This window comes from Cololabis saira, chromosome 21 (assembly GCF_033807715.1).
Source record: "Cololabis saira isolate AMF1-May2022 chromosome 21, fColSai1.1, whole genome shotgun sequence".
Classification (NCBI taxonomy): domain Eukaryota; kingdom Metazoa; phylum Chordata; class Actinopteri; order Beloniformes; family Belonidae; genus Cololabis; species Cololabis saira.
In genome coordinates this window covers 7,326,538-7,349,769 of record NC_084607.1, presented here as the reverse complement: position 1 = coordinate 7,349,769, position 23,232 = coordinate 7,326,538, and the positions used below count along the sequence as shown (strand labels likewise).

The 23,232-nt window shown below is 42.0% G+C and overlaps 2 protein-coding genes across 2 annotated transcripts in view; one reads left to right on the top strand and one right to left on the bottom strand.

Moving 5' to 3' along the window:
- LOC133422669 (zinc finger protein 239-like) overlaps window positions 1-12,942 on the bottom strand; it is a 28,665-nt gene extending 15,723 nt beyond the window's left edge. Inside the window, exons 1-2 of the mRNA XM_061712692.1 lie at window positions 12,438-12,942; window positions 10,911-11,085 (exon numbers count right to left, since the gene is read on the bottom strand). Of these exons, the coding sequence (XP_061568676.1) occupies window positions 10,911-11,063 (153 nt within the window). The 5' untranslated portion in view covers window positions 11,064-11,085; window positions 12,438-12,942. The remainder of the gene's footprint in view (window positions 1-10,910; window positions 11,086-12,437) is intronic.
- On the top strand, window positions 12,554-22,978 carry LOC133422633 (zinc finger protein 501-like). Its single transcript, XM_061712659.1, has 3 exons — window positions 12,554-12,737; window positions 12,854-12,984; window positions 21,039-22,978. The coding sequence occupies exons 1-3, from the start codon at window positions 12,722-12,724 to the stop codon at window positions 21,969-21,971; spliced, it is 1,080 nt and encodes a 359-aa protein (XP_061568643.1). The 5' UTR covers window positions 12,554-12,721; the 3' UTR covers window positions 21,972-22,978.
- Window positions 22,979-23,232: the final 254 nt, after the last annotated feature.

Genomic DNA, 23,232 nt, shown 5'->3' with positions numbered 1-23,232 from the left:
AACTGAATACAACAGAACTCTTGTAGGGACTGGGGAGACAGGCTTTTATACTGGGTGTCGGCCACCCGGGCCCAGGTGCCGACACTTGGCTGATTAATGCTGGCCATGATTGCTCTGCTCCCCAGTCCACTGAAAAACAAGGAAAAAAGGATTAGGACTGAAAAGCAAAGAGAATCTAAATAACCAATATATAATATATAAAATGCTACACCAGACCAATCAAATAACACACTACCACCATATTCTATGACACAATAATATAACATAACCCCATATCATATACCAGGGAACCGTCACACCCCCCCCCATAAAGACGGGGTCCCAACGGGATCACCGGAAACCTATTTACAAAAAAAAACAAAAAAACAATCCTATCTGGTGTACTGAACCTCTACTCCAAAGGCCACCAACCACCTGTCACAGACCTCCACCCCAGCAACCGGATCCAATGAAGCATTTTTAAGGGGTGAAAGACAGAAGCAAATGGAGGACCACTGGAGATGAATAAGACTAGGACTTCAGTCATGAGGAGCCCGTGATAACGCATCGGCCACCACGTTCTCCGTCCCTTTAACATGGCGAATGTCCAAGGCATAGGACTGCAGGAATAGTGACCATCGAATCAACCTCTGGTTCGGACACTGTAGAGAGTTGAGAAAAGTCAATGGATTATGATCCGTATAAATGACAACAGGGGCACTACCGCCAACATAAACGTCAAAGTGTTGTAAAGCTAAAATCAAAGCCAATGCTTCTTTCTCAATGACTGAGTAGTTTAGCTGGTAAGAGTTGAATTTCTTGGAATAAAAGCTAACAGGCTTATCTATTCCTAGATTGTCCTCCTGCATAAGTACGGCCCCCGCCCCCACATGACTGGCATCTGTGTAGATCGTAAACGGCCTGTCCAAACGTGGAGCCGACAAAACAGGAGCGGTACACAAAAGTGATTTAGCCTGCTCAAATGCTTCCTGGCAAACTGGTGTCCAGTCAAACTGTACCTTAGACCTAAGTAGGTTAGTGAGAGGTGCCACAACCGTTGCAAAATTCCTACAAAAACTCCGATAATAACCTATCAGACCAAGGAAACGCATAAGCTCTTTCTTTGTGGTTGGAACCGGATACCGCTCAACAGCTTGAACCTTAGCCTCAACTGGACAGACTTGGCCCTGCCCAACCACCCGACCCAGGTACGTCACAGTCGCCCTCGCAAACTCACACTTTGCAAGATTGACTGTGAGCCTTGCCTCCTTCAGGCGTCTGAACAGCTCCCGAATGCGTGCCAAATGAACTTCCCAGGTATCTGAATAGATTACCACGTCATCGAGGTACACTGCACACCCTGGCATGTCCCAAATTACTTGAGTCATCAGGCGCTGAAATGTAGCAGGCGCATTGCGCAGTCCGAATGGCATGACCTTGTAAGAATAAAGACCATTGGGTGTTATAAACGCAGCTATCTCCCGCGCTCGTGCTGACAGAGGCACCTGCCAGTACCCCTTCAGTAGATCAAATTTACTCACAAACTTAGCGGAGCCCACTTGATCAATGCAGTCTTCCATTCTAGGAAGTGGAAAAGAGTCAGGCTTAGTGACATTATTCACCTTACGAAAATCTGAACAAAAACGAAATGTACCATCCGACTTAGGAACCAATATACAAGGTGAAGACCAACTAGATGCACAAGGCTCCGCAATACCGTTTGTTAACATGTAATCAACCTCGGCTTCCAAATATTGACGCTTATCAGCATTTACCCTGTAAAACCTCTGTTTTATTGGTTTCGCGTCACCAACGTCAATGTCGTGTTCAATTAAATGAGTACAACTCGGTGTATCACCAAATACGCACGGAAACTCACGGATTAACCCCGCAAGCTCCTTCCGGCCGGACGCAGGCAAATGAGCCAAGAGCGTATCAAGGCACGCAAGCGCTTCTGAATTTTTCACCCGACCGTGCACCAACGCTGGATCAGGTGTACTCAGACCATCCTCCTCCATTTCCCGAATAGGAGGAACCACCGGAGCTGCCATGCAAACGGCATGAGCCAAGCCAACCTCTGGCTGCACACACAACACAGGTGTTTCAGAATTGTGAGCAAAATATGGCTTCAGCAAGTTCACATGGCAGAGCTGGGTTGCTTTCTTACGTGTAGGCGTTGAAATAATATAATTTAGCTCCGAGACCTTTTTAACCACCGTGTGTGGACCGGAAAATTTGGCCTGAAAAGGAGAAGTGACAATGGGGAGTAGGGCTAACACCTGGTCTCCCGGACTAAACTCACGGCGCTCGGTTTTAGTATCATACCACTGTTTCATCTTACCCTGAACTGCCGCTAAATTTTCTTTAGCCATCAACCCGGCTGTGTACAACCGATGACGAAACCCATTAACGTAGTCAATCAAATTTTTGGGAGGCTGTGCCTCCACCCAATCACCAGACAATGCTGCCAAAGGGCCTCTCACTGTATGAGCAAATACAAGCTCGTTTGGACTAAAACCTGTGCTCTCCTGTGTTACCTCTCTAGTAGAAAGCATCAGCCACGGCAGACCCTCTTCCCAGTCTTTACCCATCTCTGTACAGTAGGCACGCAAGATCGCCTTTAACGTTTGGTGAAAACGCTCCAAGGCCCCCTGACTCTGTGCATGATATGCCGAGCTCAGATTGTGGCGCACCCGTAACTGTTTCAGGACCTGAGAAAACATATGTGAACAGAAATTAGAACCCCTGTCCGACTGAATGACCTGCGGAACACCAAAAACAGAGATAAATTGAGAAAGAGCCCGCACCACTGACCGCGTTGTTATAGTACGGAGAGGATAGGCAGCAGGGTAGCGAGTTGCCTGGCACATTACTGTTAACAAATACACTGCTCCAGACTTTGAGCGTGGTAGAGGACCAACACAGTCTATGATTAGATGTTCAAAAGGTTGGCTTATGGCCGGAATGGGATACAATGGAGCTGGTTTCAACTTCTGGTTAGGCTTGTCAGTTAACTGGCATGTATGACATGTTTTAACGTATGCTGCCACATCTCTCTTCATACGAGGCCAAAAGAACTGCCTAAGTAGTCTGTCATAAGTCTTTTTCACACCTGCATGTCCAGATTCATTATGCGCTACTTTTAACACTGCCTGTCGAAGTTTAGCTGGCAAGACAATTTGAAACACTGGTTCACCCACAAACCTTCCATCATGTGGCAGCCATTTTCTCACCAACACCGAGTTCTGATGAAAATACCCACAAGCACTGTCAACGATCTCATCCTCTGGTCGTATCAGCGGCACCAGCTCCTTCAGAGAGGGGTCCGTCTGCTGTTCTTCCACCAGATCTGAACGCGTTATGGATAGGGGAAAATCAGCAAGAGGTATAGAAAACTTTTCTGATATGTTAGGCTTAAGTGATTCTTTTGACTCAGATTTCCCCTTTAACTTGGCCATTGCCCGTGTCACTGCACACGCTGAGAAAACCTCTGGAAAGTCCCGTTCACTTTTATCCATACCATCAGTTATCAAAGGCACAGACGTCACCACTGCCGGTGGAAGAACCTCCGCCCACACCCGAGCACCAACCAAGTCGTTCCCCAGGATCACAGTCACCCCTGGGATTGGCAGCGCTGGGCGCACAGCAAGCCTTGCTTCCCCCTGGAATAATTCACATTTGAGCAACACTTTATGCAAGGGAACCCACAGAATGTTCATATCTATGCCACGGATAGGCACCTTGTCACCCGTGTCAGAATCCTGAGTTAAAGGCAGAATACCAGCCTGAATAAACGAGTCAAAAGCACCCGTGTCCCTCAGAATAGTTACTGGTACTTCTTCCCCATTTTGCAGCAAAGCCACAGAGCCTTTCATGATAAACGGTCGGTAAGAATCCAGAGCTGCCACTGCTGTGTCCTTATTAGGGCCGCAATTAGGCGTAGCACAAGTGGACACCGGACGTGGAGCGGCTGCGCCAGCCCCTTTTTGCTGCGAATGACCAGCCAATTGAGTCCTGGGGTTTCCATTTAACTTAAAACACTCAAATTTCCAATGGCCCCGTTTATGACAGTAATTGCAAACCTTGTCTGGCTCACGCAACTTACTACCGCCATTAACATCACTTTTAGCTTGTTCAACATGAAGAGGTCTATCTGATCGGCCACGAGATTCATTATTAGCAGTGTTACCACTGCCCGCCTTAAACTCTCCCCGGTGCGTCAAAACATAGTCATCAGCCAGTGCTGCCGCGTCTGCTGCGTTGCGTGCCTTCTGCTCGTTTAGGTACATTGCCACTCGAGGTGGAATAGAGTTCTTGAACTGTTCCAAAATCATCAGATCACACAACTCTTCAAAGGTTTCTACACCCGAGGAATTACGCCAGCGTGTAAAACTGGTAGTCAGATCACGTGCGAATTCTAAATGACTTTGCTTGTCATGTTTTTTCCAGAACCTAAAACGCTGGCGATACGCCTCGGGGACGAGCTCGAAAGACTTGAGCACTGCTGCTTTGACCCGAGAATAATCCTGGCTGTCAGCCACACTCATAGCCGAGAACACCTCTTGCGCCCTGCCAGTCAACACGCACTGCAACAACAAAGTGCGCGCAGAGTCAGGCCAATTACGAACGTCTGCCACACGTTCAAACATGGCAAAAAATGCCTCCGGATCACGCTCATTAAATTTGGGGACCAGACGTAAGTTACCGTTAATATCAAAACCCACTGCGGACTCTGCCGGTTCTTTAATGGACATTTGTGCAGCACCTGGAATTTTACCATCCCTTATCAGGTCCAGCCTGTTTTGCTCTACTTCCCATTTCATTTTTTCAATCGCATACTGCACGTCTAACCTACTTTTCTCCTGGTCAGCCTGCACTCGAGCTTGTAACAAAATTAACTCTTTTTGCTGTTCAAAAGTCAGACCTGTCTGCGGCATGATGAATGTAGGCACTGCCGATGCAACCTTTAATGGAGGAGGAGACACCTTCTCTGGCTCTGCCAAACCCTTCTCAAATAAATGGTGTCTCAAAATTGCTATTATGGATTCCTTAGTTTTCTTATCATTTGTATCAAGTTTAATTCTATAATGGTCTGCTATTTTAATTAATTGGTCTTTAGTGCATTGTATTAACAGGTCCTCAGATGGACAGGCAATAAATGCCTCTAAAGTTACCATCCTGGCTGCGTGCGCTTACAACTTCCTCAGCTGGTAATAATATAAAAAAAAAAAGAAAAATACAAGTGCCCCTCTAGCCTATATAATCCCCAAGTTAAACTCCACCCGTCTTCATGCACGGTTTGCGGTAGGTACTTATGCACTGAATACCGAGAGGCAGGTAGGGCAACCAGAAACTGGCGACCCGCGTACACCCCTCAGCTGTGCCCCCGAGACAGACTATGTACAGGCCAAAAAGGCCTACACACAGCCGCTACAGCCGCTCTGTGCACCTAAACCACCCCTTGGCCTAGACCCAGCGAGCTATTTAACCCAGAAAACTAACCGCGCCTACTAGGGACACTCATATTAAACAAAAAAAACAAAACCAGTTACGCAAACTGTACAATATATATCTATATATAGGCTATATTATGATAACACTTATATATATATACACAGTATATGTATTTAAATTAAGCAGCACCGCAACCAGAAAACCTCTCCACTAGCACAACTTAATCAAACTTAATGCAAAGTAACCAAACTTTTCAATAAATCAAATTCAAACGATCAAACAAATGACTGCATCTCCCAAAGTCCGAGTACATGCACCAGCGTGTACGCTGAAGTAAACATCGCTTAGTCTGTACTCACCGGACTGATGAATGGACAAAAGGAACCCCCGGAATGATTCCCAAATGACGTCACCGCACGTTCATTCACAAAACCACGGTGTTGATGAGCCATTAATTAAGGCAAACGAGCCATCAATCAACCGCAGCAGAGAACAATAAGTAGAACAAAAGGCAGAAGGGCGAGTCACTTGACTCTCCAAACTTACAGCCAAACTACTCCAAATTCAAAGGACCGAGCCCCCATTTGTTAGACCCTGGCCTAGGGGAGCCAAGGGTACAACAAAAAAACAGGGGAGACGCAGTACTCAAAATACTATAAATTTATTAAATAAGCAAAGGTAAATAATCAAACGAACAAATGAGTGAGCAAACAAACAGATGAGGTGTGGAAGTCAGTAATCAGTAGTGTAGTGTGTGTATGCATGAGTGGAATGTATGTGGGTGCATGTTGGATGTATTAACAGAAATGATGAAAAAGGTGCATAGTGGAAGAGGGTAGAGGAGAACTGAATACAACAGAACTCTTGTAGGGACTGGGGAGACAGGCTTTTATACTGGGTGTCGGCCACCCGGGCCCAGGTGCCGACACTTGGCTGATTAATGCTGGCCATGATTGCTCTGCTCCCCAGTCCACTGAAAAACAAGGAAAAAAGGATTAGGACTGAAAAGCAAAGAGAATCTAAATAACCAATATATAATATATAAAATGCTACACCAGACCAATCAAATAACACACTACCACCATATTCTATGACACAATAATATAACATAACCCCATATCATATACCAGGGAACCGTCACACTGGGTTGTGTTTGTGGGGGCATTGTTACATGCCACCGTGCATGCCTCAAGCCAAACGTTGTAGACAGGCTTGTCTTCCTGGCTAAAAATGTTTAGAAACAGCAAAGAAGCCCCTCATGCACTACTATTTGATGTGCAATTACTGTGCAAAATATGTTAAAGTAAATGCACTAACAGAGCAGGCGGGGGGGCAGAGGGGGCAGTCGCCCCGGGCCCACTGCTCTGTGGGGGCTCACGCCGAAGAGGAGAAAAAAAAGGGTTCTGAGCAAAATAAGGAAAGTTGGACTATATAACAATTGCGTTCATAAGGATAAAGTTGTTTGAAAAATAAAAATGAAAGAAATAGTCCCTTCTCCCCTTGTGTATCTGCCTGTCATGCACGGGTATGTGCGCGCATGTTGTCTGTTTACTTTTAAGCCTGATTTATGGTTCTGCGTTACACTAACACAGAGCCTACGCCGTAGGGTAAGGCTTAGGGTGCGCGTCGCGAATCAAATTTTATTTGATGCAGATGTTTAATTTTCTTTACATGATTCAGGGAATCAAAATAGTGACTGACCAAATACTTTTTGTATATCACAGGCACCTTTTTTATTATGCAAAACATGTTCAAGTAAAAGTTTTGTTTGCACTTTATTTTATCAACCCAAAAAGAGGTCTTGTAATATTATGTTTTACTTATTCTTTCAGTTAGTTCAAGGGGTGCATTGTGTCAGTTTGAAACCAGATAAAGCTTACTGAAAAATTACATTTTTACAGTTGGTTTACAATATAAGGCTACTATTTAATGCTGTTTAATTTTATTTGCATGATTCAGGGAATCAAAATAGTTACCAAATATTTTTTTGCATATCACAGGCACCTTTATTAGGCAAAACATGTGTAGATAACGTTCAGATAAAACATCTCAATATGTCAAAACAAAAGTGTGAAGGGCTAAAGCTACCCACCCTCAGAACAAAATCATAAATTATTTATAGAAATTCCTTGAGATGACTGATGGTGTGTTTAATGCATTCTGTACAAACTCAAAATGTCATCATTCAGCATTTCTCCTGCCCTGACCTGTGTGTGTGGTACACAGTGTAGACAGCGAGCTAAACACACTCCAATAAAGACCTTGACACAATAAGGATGATTTAGGCATCTATAGTTGAAGTACTTTAGTGAAACTGTAACAGAAACAGCAACACAGAAACAACAATAAATGTCAGCCAAAGTAGTTACATTAGATAGATTAACACCAATTGTAGTTTGACCATCTTTACAAAATTACCTTAATATGGACATTCTGACCATGCCATAGCCATTCGACAACCATGTGCTACCTCATCATAAACCATGTAGTGACAATCGAACAAACATACTAATCAAAATGATCAGTGTACTGTATAGAAAAACATTTCAATATTACAACACTCAGAGACTGTTCCAAATCAAAAGGTGTAATCAGAACAGTAAAATTGTTTGAAATTAAGCATGCTTGTAGTGCGTGTGGTTGTGAAGAGAGGTATATGAGGTATTGGGTGAAATTATGGAATAATTCATTTTTATAGTCTCTACAAAACAGAGCCTGAAGCAAAAAAGGCGACTGACCTTTTTAGAAAAGTAAAGTGTTTAAAGTTTAGATCTTAATATTTCAATTTTTCCACAGTTAAATTGTTTGAAATTAAGCATGCTTGTAGTGATTGCAGTTGTGAAGAGGGGTATGTGAGGTATTAGGTGAAATTATGGAAGAATTAGTTTGTACATTCTCTGCAACAGAGAACCTGAAGTGAAAAAGGCGACTGACCTTTTTAGAAAAATAAAGTGTTTGAAGTTTAGATCTTAATGTTTCAATTTTTCCACAGTTAATTTGTTTGAAACTCAGTGTGTCTGTAGTTATTGTAGTCCTGAAGAGGGGTATGTGAGGTATTAGAAACACAATCTGCTGAGCAATCATCAATAGGGGTTCAGAGGTAATAGGTCCACCTCAATGGCTGTGATGGAACTAGTAGAGGAAATTTCAACTGCTATCGAGGACGGGGAATATACAGTGGGGGTGTTTATTGACCTGAAGAAAGAATTTGATACCGTAGATCATAATCTTTTATTAAATACACTAGAGAGATATGGTGTCAGAGGGATTGCCAATTCATGGATAAAGAGTTATCTCGCTGATAGATTTCAATATGTTGAATTAAATAATGTGAAATCAGAACTAGGAAGAGTCACCTTTGGTGTCCCACAAGGCTCCGTATTAGGTCCTAAATTGTTCATATTATATATAAATGATATTTGTAAAGTGTCTAAAATAATAAAATGTGTCTTGTTTGCTGACGACAAAAACCTTTATTATCCATCCTACGTTTTTTTGTTTTCTTTTTATTGTTCAGGGAAGAATTTGGAACAGCTGCTGAAAGTGGTGGAAGGAGAACTGAAAAATGTGAAGGCATGGTTTGATATCAATAAGCTATCATTAAACTTAACTAAAACTAAGTTCATAATTTTTGGCACTAGAAAAAAAAAATCAAATAATTAAAATCTGTGGTATGGAAATAGAAAGAGTATATGAAAATAAGTTTCTGGGGGTAATTATTGATGATAAACTTGTCTGGAAATCACATATAAATAGTGTAAAATCCAAAATGTCTAAAACCCTAGCAATATTAAGTAAAACAAATTATTTTTTTTTGTCAAAGAGCACAGTTTTTGATGTATAACTCACTCATAGTTCCATACATGACTTGTGTGGAGGTATGGGGTAACACCCATAAAACAAACCCTATTTTCTTATTACAGAAAAGAGCTTTAAGGACAATTAATAAATCTGACTATTATAAACCACCAAATAATCTCTTTATTAAATATTCTAAAATTACATGATATAGCAGAGCCTTTAAAGCAGCAGGAACTGCTTCCAAACTGCATTCAGGATTTGTTCTAAATAAAAGAAACCACTCTGACCTGAGGGGGAAACTCAGTTTGGGATGACTACAGCAAGAACAAATATTAAAAAGAGATGGACATCAATTAAGGCGAGAGAAATATGGAATAGTTGTGACAACGACCTAAAAATGTGAAGTTCTATCTAAAAGTTCACGGAAATGTCTAAATGTTTATCATGGCTTACAGCTTAAGAAAAATCAAATATCCTATCTCAAAAAAATTTGAATATTCTGGGAATCTTAATCTTAAACTGTAAGCCATAATCAGCAATATTAAAATAATAAAATATTTCAGTTGATTTGTAATGAATCCAGAATGTATGACATTTTTTTTTTTTTTTTTTTTATAAATTGCATTACAGAAAATAAAGAACTTTGTCACAATATTCTAATTTTCTGAGACAGTCCTGTATATATTATATATTCAGACATGGACAGGTTTAAAAGTCTCTTGGGAAGGTCACGTGTTTGTGTTTTCTGCTGACTCAGTTCAAACTACTGACAATGAAATAAAGCGTTTGGATCATCGGCGTCATTCTGGACAATACACTCTCATTTGCACCTCACATCCATAACATCGCCCGGACTGCATTCTTCCACCTCCGCAACATCTCCAGACTCCGTCCAGCACTGTCCCAATCCAGCACCGAAATCCTGGTCCACTCATTCGTCACATCCCGTATCGATTACTGTAATGCTCTCCTCACTGGCCTCCCAACCAAACTCACCAACAAACTACAACTCATACAGAACTCGGCCGCCCGGATCATCACCCGCACCAAGTCATCTGACCACATCACCCCCGTCCTTATCCAACTCCACTGGCTCCCAGTCCAATACCGTATCATTTACAAAAACCTCCTCCTCACCCACAAAGCCCTTCACAACCTAGCCCCCACCTACCTCTGTGACCTACTAAAAGATTACACTCCCTCCCGCACCCTCCGCTCAACCTCTGCTGGACTTCTTTTCACTCCCACCTCACACCTTAGCAGCATGGGTGCCCGAGCTTTCAGTTGCACGGCACCCAGACTCTGGAACTCCCTCCCCCCATACATAAGACAAATAGACTCCATCACCACATTCAAAACGCAACTCAAGACTCACCTGTTTAAACTTGCCCATTCACTTTGACCGGTCACCACACACTACTTCCCACCATACTGCTCTGTTATCTGTACTGTTGCTCCTCGGTTGTCTATTGTATGTATTGTGTATGTGTGTATGTATTATAATTTCTATTGTATTTCTATTGTATTTCCTGTATTTTATTGTTTTGTTTTTATTCTGTAAGGTGACCTTGGGTGACATGAAAGGCGCCGCTAAATAAAATGAATTATTATTATTATTATTATCAGCAGCAACAGAAAGAGCGAGGAGGAGCGGGAACGTGGACCTGAACACTGACCTGCAGACCAGCGGAGGAAGAGTCCACTTTGGTCCTGCTGCTGGACTCCTGGTCCTGGTTCTGACCCCAGTCCTGGATCTGGATCTGGTCCTGGATCTGATCCTGGATCTGGTCCTGGATCTGATCCTGGTCCTGGATCTGGTCCCGCTCCATCTCCTCCAAACACGAGTGTTGCCTGGTGGGAAAATATTAAAGTGCAAACTTCAAGTATTCAAAACAACAACAAGACGGTGACTCAAAACAGAGGTAGGAATAAAAATCCTGAAAGTCTCTCTCTGTCCTCTCGTCCCACGTTGACCTGTTGCCTCTGGGAGGATTTCAGGTCCTTACGGATCCCAACAAACACACTCAGGGACAGATTCTTTCCCAAAGCTGGGAACTTTCTCAACTCATAAGCTCCTCACACTGTGCAATATTATTCATTCATTATGTGCAATAGTCTTTACTCATTCATGTGCATCATTATTCTCTCATTTTCACAGTGTTGTATTTATGTTTCCTGTTTCTCATTTTGTTGTTTACAGTCTTTGTTTCCATAGTCTTTGCATATATGCACTTTCACGGAGCTGCTGCCTAATCTCATTGTACCAGTCTAATGATAATAAAGGCTTTCTATTTCTCTTCTATTTCTATTGTTCTAGAGAAGCATCAGTGCAGCTCTGACTGATGCAGCTCTATACTGGTCTCCTCTTTGTGTCCTCCAGGCCAAAACAACGGATGAACCACCTCAAAAGTCCAACTGTGGAGTCAAACTTGAGTTTAGCACGATCTGCTCACGTGGAATGAACAGCAAACCAAACTCTCAGCTTGTGAAAAACAACAGATAACTTTAGCCCAGTTAAAATATGAGCCATGGTTTATAAAATAATTAAATACGGGTTTGTTTAATTCAATTCAATTCAGAAACATCCTGCGTTCCATTTACCTCGGAAGTCGGAACTTGGAACTGGGAATGACGTCACAGCCGAGTTATCAGCGTTCCAGTTACAAAGTAGGTAAACAAGTTTGTAGTTCGCATATACCACATGAAAAATGTAAATTACACTATAGCAGCATATATATGCCGAAAAATACTTGTATACGACTGATTTAGTGTGACCAAAACTAGAATGAAGTGCTACGAATTTTTACAGAGCTCTCTTCTACTGTTTACAACCGGGGCAGCCATCTTGGAATGTGAACTCGGGGGTGGTGAAGACTCTCCCACTTTCCCAGTGGGAAATCCCACTTCGAGGGGCGTTCCAGTTGAAAATTCCGACTGGGAACTGGGACATCCCCACTTCCGAGCACAAATGGAAAGCGGCATTATATGTATATTTTTATGGTACTATGGACTTCTTCTCGCCAGCATAAGAGCACAACTCTCACTGACGGATAACGGCTAGGCTAACGGCTACCGGCTAACGCTAGGCTGGATCAAGCTGAGAGAGTTTTAGGCCGTAAGGTGAACCCCGTTATCGTTTCATCCCGCTCCCACCTTTGGAGACGACACAGTCTGTATGATCAAAAAGATTGATTCATGCTTACCTGATCAGTAAAAGTCCAGAGCTCAAAACCCCCCAAGAGTCCCGAGATCGGGGCCGCAAAACGGTACTAGTTTCTTCTGAGCGGAGGAAGATTTTGGCCCGCGGGTCGAGGCGCGGTCGTCACGTGATCCCGCTGCTCCAATAGGATGCGAGTTGCTAGTAAACACAACGGCAATATCATGACGAAGGTGACATGAAAACGACATTTCCCAGCATGCCACAGTAGTCAGGAGCATGCGCAGTAGCCCCGCGGCAGTCGGACTCGGGAGGTTCTCTGACAAATGAATGTCGCTACCAAGAGGTGAGTTTGTGTTGGACTCTATTAGACACTAGAGTGAATACAGCGCTGTCGGGGGAGAACATTTCCCTCTAAATACAACATTCTAGTCTCCGGGACGATAATCCTACATTTACCAGCAGGAAACACTCGAGTGGTGGACACGTGTTTGGAGGAGATGGACCAGAACCAGATCCAGGACCGAGATCAGAACCAGGACCAGGAGTCCAGCAGCAGGACCAAAGCAGACTCTTCCTCCGCTGGTCTGCAGGTCAGTGTTCAGGTCCACATTCCCGCTCCTCCTCGCTCTTTCTACCCCTTTTACACCAAGCTGGTTCCAGGGCTGGTGCTAGTGCTGGTTCGCGGTTGGTTCTAAGTAAGAACCGTTTGCTTTCACACAAGCTGGTGCTGGCCTGCAGCTGGCCAGAGAGCCACGTCATCACGTCACCACTCCCCCTCGTTTTCATCCCTACCTTGATCAGGAAGCTTAGAGCCAAAAGCTGTTTTAATTTCAGCTGTAGCGCTGTTAATATGGCACTTTATTAAGTTTTAATATTTTTTCAGGCGTAAAAGTAACCTTTAAGATCCCCAACCTGGGCTCAGTTTATCCAAATAACGCCTGTTAAGAAATTTGATCTGAAAATTTCTGGCTGAATGCCGGCTCCGGAGCTGATTTATGGTTCCGCGTTAAATCGACGCAGGCCTACGGTGTAGGGTACGGCGTACGGCGCCCGTCGCCACGTAATCTACGCCGTAGGCTCTGCGTCGATCGTCACACCATATGAGGAACCGACAATTAAAAGCTGTTTTAATTCCTGCTGTAGCGCTGTTAATATGGCACTTTATTAAGTTTTAATATTTTGCCCCGGGGGACAGGAGCTCCTCTCCTGAGGAGCTCTTCTCCTTTCCTCTCCTCTCCTCCTACGTAACATACGCCGTAGGCTCTGCGTTGGTGTAACGCGGAACCAGAACCGCGGGCTGGGAGGCGTCCCCGCGGGACGGGAATTTTTATTAAATAAATGGATCGAGCGTTGAAGACGGCGGTTAAGTTAGCAGACTCTTTTATTATGACATCCATTTATTTAATAAAAATTCCCGGCCCGCGGGGACGGGCTGGGAGCGGGCTCGGACGCGAGGCTGCGCTCCATCGGCGGGCTCCACCGACGTTACTGTTGATGGTTTGTACCGTAGACCACTGCTGCTTCTGTTTTACATTCATTATTAAATAAATGGATGTAATAATAAAAGAGTCTGCTAACTTAACCGCCGTCTTCAACGCTCCGTTGTTTAAAAACGGCGCTCTTCCGTGTTTATTCTGCTTTGGTTGTTCAGTAACACCGCCCCCAGCCCCGCCCCCAGCCCTTGACGTAACTGGTTCTTTGAGCTGGCCCAGCAACCAAAGAGGGCTGGCGTAGCACCAGTTTTGAGAGCCAGGAGCCGGTGCTTAGGCTGTGTAAAACCAAAGAACTGGTGCTAAGTCTGGCTCTAGCCCAGAACCAGCCCTGGAACCAGCTTGGTGTAAAGGGGGTTACTGCTGATGATCCAAACGCTTTATTTCATTGTCAGTAGCTTTTTTTATTTCTTTTCTTTTTGTAACAAAACTTTATTGTAAATATACAAGCTCTCAAAGAGGATAATGGACAAATATCAATTTAAATGCAATATGAAAAGAAAGGAAAATAAAAAATGGGGATTCTCGTAAGGAATACAAAAAACAAAAAAACAGGCGCTCTAAGAATTAAAAGGTGCATATGAATAACAAAATAAATTAAGCATTTAAATTCACATAATGGAGCATAGAAAAGGAGATGAATTATTACATTAGAATAACAAGTAATGTCTAGACTTATTTTACTTGCATTTTTGTTTTCTACTCTTTTGAAACATGTGAAAAAAATCTTAAAATTGTTAATAAAACTAGTGCAGGAGATAACCAAAACAATCGTTCAGTTTGTGATACAAGCATGAAATTTGGTACACACATAGCCAAAGGCATTCCAAAAAGATATGGAAGTGGAGCCATCGTGAATTTTCAACATGGCGCCCAAGGCAGCCATTTTTCAAAATGGATGCCAGAAACTACTCTCTTTATGTGACTTAGGGACATAATATGATATTTTGGACATATTTACCACATATAATACTTGGTAGATGTCTCTTGGATAATTGAGAAGTTGTCATTTAATATTCAAGATGGCCGCCATTTTTTAAAGATGGCAGCCATCATTTGCGGGACTGTCTGATATGGATGATCTTGGTGTCTAATCAGTCATTATTTATGATGCAGAAATCACATTTGAAACATTGGAATTGGCCAGAAGCTTCCTTCTACCTCAAAACTGAACATGACAACCGTTTCTTTCATGATAACAGCCATATTAGCCAAAATAAAATATATACCGTATTTTCATGAAAATAGATCTATTATACATAAAAACAAACTTTGAACTAATAAACCAAAAAAGATCCTCATATCTGCAAGAACTGAACCATCCAATGAATGGATAAGTAATAGGGTGGATGTTGAAGCTCAGCCAGGGCACACTGGCAACACCACTGCTGTGAAACTCAGCATGGGGTTCAGTGCCAGCTAAATACACTCCTCTAAATAATGCCTTACTTTCTGTAATTAATGTGCTGGTTATGGTTATAGTTTAGTGGTAGTGTAGTTTAGTTTCCTAAATGCTATCTAACGTTAGCCTAGGGCTGGGCGATATGGCCTTTTATTAATATCTCGATATTTTTAGGCCATGTCACGATACACGATATATATCTCGATATTTTGCCTTAGCCTTGAATTAACATTTTGATGCATACATATTATGAGTCCTATAAGATATAACAAATCGTCTTAGAAATTCTACAGTTGCTAATCCAAATTTTGCAGAAAAAAATGTATAATTCGACACAGAGATCATCCATATCTAACCAGGCTCGAAATTATAAAGATCCAATTATCCCAAAAATACATTACCAAGCACATCAGGTCAATGAATTCAACAAATGTTGTCAATAGTGTCATATTACTGGGTTGTTAACGCCATGTATACGGGGACATCTGATATTGCATCTGATATTGCAGTCTGCGCATGCTTGAGAATTTCCCCCGGGTGGGGTTTTCCCCCGGGGGAGGGGATTCACCCGGAAGTGAAAGGAGACGGCGCGTGCTCAGTAGCAGCACCCTGGGGTGTCGTCTGACTGCTTCAGGGGTGTCGTCAAAAAATTACCTATTCTGACATTTCATATATAAATACCGTATTTTATCGACCATACGGGCGCCGTGTGGAAAGGCATACCCTCAGTGTCATTTCTGTATTTAAAACACACACACGGTGCACCGACCGAAAAGGCGCCGTCTACACACACACGTGCGCGCGCGCGCCGCAGAACACACACACAAGCACACATTAAAGAGCTCCGCTAAATCAGCTGTGCCAGTCCGAATTTCCTCGCTGTCAGAGTCACTTTCCGTGCCGTGCGGCGCCTCGGAAATGCACGCTTTTGCAAAAGCTCACAAAATAGTCCCAGCAGACACGTTAGCCCACGCATCAACAATCCATCTGCAAACTGTGGCATAACTTGCCCGGCGCTGCCTTCTACTCTTGGTGAAACTGTTCCCCCTCAGTCGCCGCTCGCAGCCTTAAGGCTGATTTATGGTTCCGCGTTAACCAACGCAGAGATTGCGCCATAGCTTACGCGGCGACGCGCACGTACAGTGCGCTTCGCCGCGTACGTTACGGCGTAGGCTCTGCGTCGATTTAACGCGGAGCCACAAATCAGGCTTCACTTTGAACAGCCGGTTCACACCGGCCGTTCAAAGTGAAGCCGGCTGGAAAAGTCTCTTTAGGCAGTCTTTCTTTTAAAAATCACCATAGTTTCTGTCCATCAGCGTGGCAAACAAGCACAACAGTGAACGATGACTTCTACTCTGTTGCAGTTATCGTGTTCAAGTTATTGATACAAAATAAACAGGACTTATGCATTTACAGTCAGAGCGATGCAGTGCGGTTTTTAATTATATTTTACTTTGGGGTGTCGTGAGATTTTATTCACTTTTGAAAGGTGTCATGACTGAAAAAAGGTTGAGAAAGGCTGTTTTAGACAGATTATTAATAGGAAAACAGTGAGAATGCACTTTTTTCCTTAAAATTTTGTCCTACACGACTGATTTGGTGCCCGCCCTAATAAGCCTTGTGCCCCCTCTGAATATTTACTCTGGCGCCGACCCTGCACCACAGCCTGGTTGACTTATGAGGAGAGAAGTTGTGGACAAATACCATTTTTCCAAAAACTAAGTATTTGTCTGTGAAAATTAGTCAACTTAATGCGGATCCTGTTCACATCAAAATCACATTTCAAAACGAAATCTAGACATCCTATCTTCTTAAACAAAGATCTTGGGATGTGAAACCACATGGAGTTTCGTTGTGACAGACAGGCTTTTATCCAGTTCACTCTAAATGTGCCGATCATAGATTGGAATTCTGGAGCTTTAATAACACCATTGACATACTCCTTAACCAGCTAGGATCTTTTGATGTAATGTGTTTTATTCCTCCACAAGAACTGGTAAATAACTGTGTTGGCTTTATTAACATTATTTGAGGAGATATATAATGAGTGACAAGGATAAATAAGTTTGGAAATACCTTCCGCTTTAGATAAATTGGTTCTGCCAAAAATAGTAAGGTCTCTAGTTAACCAGTGGCTGAGTGATTTCTTCATATCTAATATATGGCTGGAGATATTAGTGTCTTCTCTTCTAATTAGATTTTTAGATATTGTTAATCCTAGATATTTAATTTCCGGTTTGACTTCAATTGAAGCAATAGAGGATTCAGAGCTTGTATGTATAGGGAGAAGTTTGCATTTTATAATATTAAGAGATAATCCGGATGCTTTGGAGAAGATTGAAATGGTATTAAAAGCCTCATTCACCATTGAATTATCTTTTAAAAACATAGACGTATCATCTGCGAATTGACTTATCTTAAATTCTTTGCTGAAGATTGTGACTCATTGAATATCCTTAGAATTATTAATAAGCAATGTTAGTAGTTGTGTTGGCAGTATAAAAAGTTTTGGTGAAATCGGGCAGCCTTGGCGAATACCACGCAACACTGCAGATCTAGGAGTCATTCCAGGGTTAAGAGAAACAGAGCTGCTGATGTCGGTGTATAGCATTTTAACAATATTACAGAAATGAATCCCAAAACCCAAAAAGTGCAGAGCTGTCAACAAAAAAGAATGTTCAACAGTATCAAACACCTTGGAAAAAATCAAGAAACATCACATAACTGTCAGTTTCAATACAGTCACTTTCCCCCCCACCCCTACAGTCAAGCCCTGGAGACTTCCCTTTTGACATTCGTCTAATTGCTATATTGAGTCCTTCAATTTTAAGGTCATCCTCCATATTTTGCACAAAACTCTCATCAATTTCTTTTCCACACCCCCTTATTTAAAAAAAAAACTGTTCACAATCCTCCCTTGAAAATTTTGACCTTTACAAATTATTATAAAACATTTTTATTTCCTCATTCACTTGATTTTGGTTATCAATGCTGGTATTATTAATCAACAGTTTATGAATTTTCTTTTTCGTCTGTCTGTGTTTTTCCAGACTTAAGAAACAAGAAGTGTTTTTTTCACCACCTCTAGCCAACGAGCTCTTGAGCGAATAAATGCCCCTTTCTCTTTTTCCACATAAAGATTATCCAGTTGGTTTTGTAGATCCTGCAGTTTGACTTGTTCTTCTTCTGTTAAATCTGATTTGTGACAAAAATTGTTTATACTACTAATAAAGCCTTGCTGTTTTCATTTTTTGTGACATGTCCAAGTCATCAATTTCTTTTACCAGATTTTTAGTTTTATTACAAAATTCTTCATGTTCAAGAAGACTTAAACTTCCATTATAACATTAGAAAAAGACTCAAGCCCACCCAACCGAAGGGACTTTTCAGCAGTTCAGACTGCGTATCCACTTTTCCAGTTAGAGCCGTAACTGCATGGAGAATAGCAGCGCTGGTCGCCTCCTCTTCCTCGCCATCCTGTTTCCCCCTATTTTTCGTCTTCTTTGCGTGTGGACTTTTATTAGGCGTGTGACTCAAATTAAGTTTGCCTCCTTTAGAGGAGTTTACGTAGACCTCAATGTCCTCGATATCGCTGTCCCCACACGCCTCCAGGAGAGCAGTTAAAGAGTAGTCGTGTTCGGACATATTTGCTCCAGATTCAATTCAATTGTATTTATACTAGGGCTGAACGATTTTTGAAAATAATCTAATTGCGATTTTTTTTCCTCTATATTGCGATTTAATATGCGATTATTTTTTTCAAGGTCCTGTTCTCATGTATTTTTCAACTACACAAGCAATAAATCAGTCTGTTTTATAATAAACAATGTCAGATTTATTTAAAGCACAGATTACAACCATAAAGAAAAAACAAATCTGTGGCTTTACCTCTTTAACACGTCTACACACGGCTGTACACAAGTGTTATGGGTCGTTCTCTCTGAACCCAATCACAGGACACCAAACCGGGTTAAACTTTAGCCAAAATGAGGCGTAGTTTAATAGAAAAACACAGAAAAACTCCCACAGGGAGCAAAAAAAAAACCTTCCTCACAGGGAACTCAGAACTTCTTCATAAATAACAAAAAAATCACAGAGAGAAAAAAAACCACCAGCAAACTAACAAACAAACCAACAAAGCTCACAGAGTTAACAAAACGAACCAGCAATGAACAACTCGCAGCCCCGCTGTTTATCCTCTCCTCCTGATGAGCTGACGGGCTGCAGGTGTGGTTTAAGGCTGATTTATGGTTCTGCGTTACACCAACGCAGAGCCAACGCCGTAGGGTACGCGGTACGCGTACCCTACGCAGCCTTTGCGATTAGAAAATCTTGTTTTATCACATCGCGATATTATCGCAAATGCAATTAATCGTTCAGCCCTAATTTATACAGCGTCTAATACAACAAAAGTTGTCTCTAGGCGCTTTCCAGAGACCCAGAACAGATCTACTTGCCAACAGTCTTCTTAAGTGTCCAAAGAGAAAGCTTGAAGAAGTGTGCTTTCTTTTGGTAAATTTAAGTGAGCAACAATGTCCAAGTGAATAAGTTTGGGTTGTTACCTAAAAATATAAATATTTTCAAGGACTAATTAGTGCCTCTTAACGGAGCCTGCAAAAATGCTGCCACTCACTCCGCCATCTTAGATCTTCATTGTCAGTAGCTTTGAACTGAGCAGCTGAAAACACAAATCACGTGACCTTCCCAAGAGACTTTTAAAATTGTCTACGTCTGAATATATAATATAGATGTATACTGTAGGCAGGGCATTAGTGAATGGGATTCAAATTCAAAAGTATTTTTATTCATGTAATGAGCGAACCTCTGAATAAACATTTCCATTTGGAGATTAATAACTTTATTCTTATGTTAATGTATTGAATGCAACACAATACTTTTAACAGTCAAGGAATGCACGATAATAATAACTTGGGCTCATCAGTAGTAGTAACAATGAACATATAATTTTAAATGAACATGAAACACCTTAAATTGGCTTCAAATCAGACAAAACCAAATAAACTTCACCTCAATAAATGAAAGTTCCAAAGGTACAAAAAAAATCCATGCTGGGTTCACTGAGTTTGTCCACAAGCCCTGAACAAAGGACGCAACACTTAAGACAGCCCAGTTTTCAGGCCGTGTCCTTGTGGTGCTGCAGTGGTTCCCAAACCGTTTTGCCAGGTCTTTTGTACATAACAGAATTTTCAAGCCCCGACACACGCTCTCTCTCTCACACACACACACACACACACACACACACACACACACACACACACACACACACACACACACACACACACACACACATCTGCAATTTATTTCATATATTGAACATATATGCTAAAAAATTGTCCAGCTCTGTAAAAATAGATTTTCAACCTGACCAGCTCACAGAGATTGAAACAACAACAATACAAACAACGGCCAAAATCTGAACATTTGCTTTACAAAAATTACACCATTAATCCCCACATCTTTTCAGTGGAATTTCTATAAAAAATGTATGATTTTGTTTTGAGGGTGGGTAGCTTTAGCCCTTCACACTTTTGTTTTGACATATTGAGATGTTTTATGTGAATGTTTCTGGCTGTCAAGAGCCTTTGATAACAGAACATGCTTAACATAGCACTCAGACATAACTCTTGATTGTTTCACTGCGAACATGACGGACAGCACTTGACTTGAACTGAAAAAGGATTTGTCAGGTCAACCAACAACAGGATCTAAGTCTTTTTCTCTTTCCTTACAGAAACATAAAGCCAAAGAGAGAAAAAATAGGAGGGATAAAGTCCTCACCACTTCACCAGGTCTGAAGGTCCGAAAGACGATTCATGCTGAAGAGAAGCCGTACACCTGTGAACAGTGTGGGCGAGCTTTTACCACATCAAGTATTTTAAGGCGTCATCAGCGTATCCACACTGGAGAAAAGCCGTACAAATGTGATCAGTGTGGGGCAGCTTTTACCGAACAAGGTAATCTAAGGAGTCATCAGCGTATTCACACTGGAGAAAAGCCGTACAAATGTGATCAGTGTGGGGCAGCTTTTACCGAACAAGGTCATCTAAGGAGTCATCAGCGTATTCACACTGGGGATAAGCCTTACAGATGTGATCAGTGTGGGGCAGCTTTTACCACGTCAAGTTATCTAAGGAGTCATCAGCGTATTCACACTGGAGAAAAGCCGTACAAATGTGATCAGTGTGGGGCAGCTTTTACCGAACAAGGTCATCTAAGGAGTCATCAGCGTATTCACACTGGGGATAAGCCTTACAGATGTGATCAGTGTGGGGCAGCTTTTACGTTGTCAGGTCATCTAAGGAGTCATCAGCGTATTCACACTGGAGAAAAGCCGTACAAATGTGATCAGTGTGGGGCAGCTTTTACCCAACAAGGTAGTCTAAGGAGTCATCAGCGTATTCACGCTGGGGATAAGCCTTACAGATGTGATCAGTGTGGGGCAGCTTTTGCCCGACAACATCATTTAAGGAATCATCAGCGTATTCACACTGGATTTAAACCTTACAGATGTGATCGGTGTGGGGCAGCTTTTAACATGTCAGGTAATCTAATGCGTCATCAGCGTATTCACACTGGAGAAAAGCCTTACAGATGTGATCAGTGTGAGGCAGCTTTTACCCGACAAGGTCATCTAAGGCGTCATCAGCGTATTCACACAAGATAAAAAATTATGTCTGGTATCAGCGGGGGCAGCTTTTACTCGGAAAGCACCGTTAAAGGTACCAATTTAGACATGTTATGTTCTGAGAAAAAAATAAATCTTTAGTTTTGTTTTCAATTTCAACTGAAAAATGTGTTTATCTTAAAGGGGACCTATTATGGCATTTAATGTATATTTTAAACAGGCCTTGAATGTCTTAAAAACAATCTAAAGCTTGTTTTTTCTACATAAATCAGAAATTCGGGCCTGTGGGCCATGTCTCTAGTTTTACCGCTTCTAACGTCTTTTCTGTGAGTAATTCTGAGCGGCGGGGCTATGATAATGAGGCTCTGTGCTGATTGGCTGCTTGAATGACGTGTAGCAGGGGGGGAGACAAAGCCTCTCCGGGCAGAGCAGCCGGCTGCGTACACAAAGCATGTCCTATGCGAGGGAGCTTCGGTGACAAAATCAATTCCATTGCTTTATTTTTTTTGTATTGGACTGTCCTAACTGGCTTAACGGTTTTAGTGTGGACAGAGAGCGTCCGATGTCCCGCAGCTCGACGGCAGTTATGACACTGTGTAAACGGATCTTAAGCCCGAATTACGGTTCTGCGTTAAATCGACGCGTACCCTACGCCGTAGGCTCTGCGTTGGTGTAACGCAGAACCATAAATCAGCCTTTAGTTACCTGAAAAGGGATCCGGGTCACCTCGTCTTCACACTAATCCACACGGGAAGATTTAATTGAATTCTAAACAGTTACACCATAGTTCTTTACTCTGATTCATCATTTAATTTCTTATGTTACAAGACAAATGAATCATGTTAACTGTAAATAAATCACAAAACTGAATTTTCACAAATGGCAACTTTATTGTTAAAAAAATAAAACATAAGTTTTATATAAATAACATGTATGCACTATTGCTGGCTCAAGGAAGGACCGTGCGTCTTCTGAAGGTGTCGTTGAACAGCTTCAGGTGCTTGGAAGATCTGAAACCAAGACTCATCACTGGAAAGAACAACAATTTTCACCTGTTTCAAGTAGATTTTCACTTGAAATAAGTAGAAAAATCTGCCAGTGGAACAAGATTTGTTTGCTTGTAATAAGAAGAAAAATCTTGTCCCACTGGCAGATTTTTCTACTAATTTCAAGTGAAAATTTACTTGAAACAGGTGAAAATTGTCAAATAAGTTATTTTTCTGGTGTTGTTTTTCTGGTGATGACTCTAAATGTTGAAATAGCAGTAAAACCACATTCATTGATGAAATTACATAAGGGA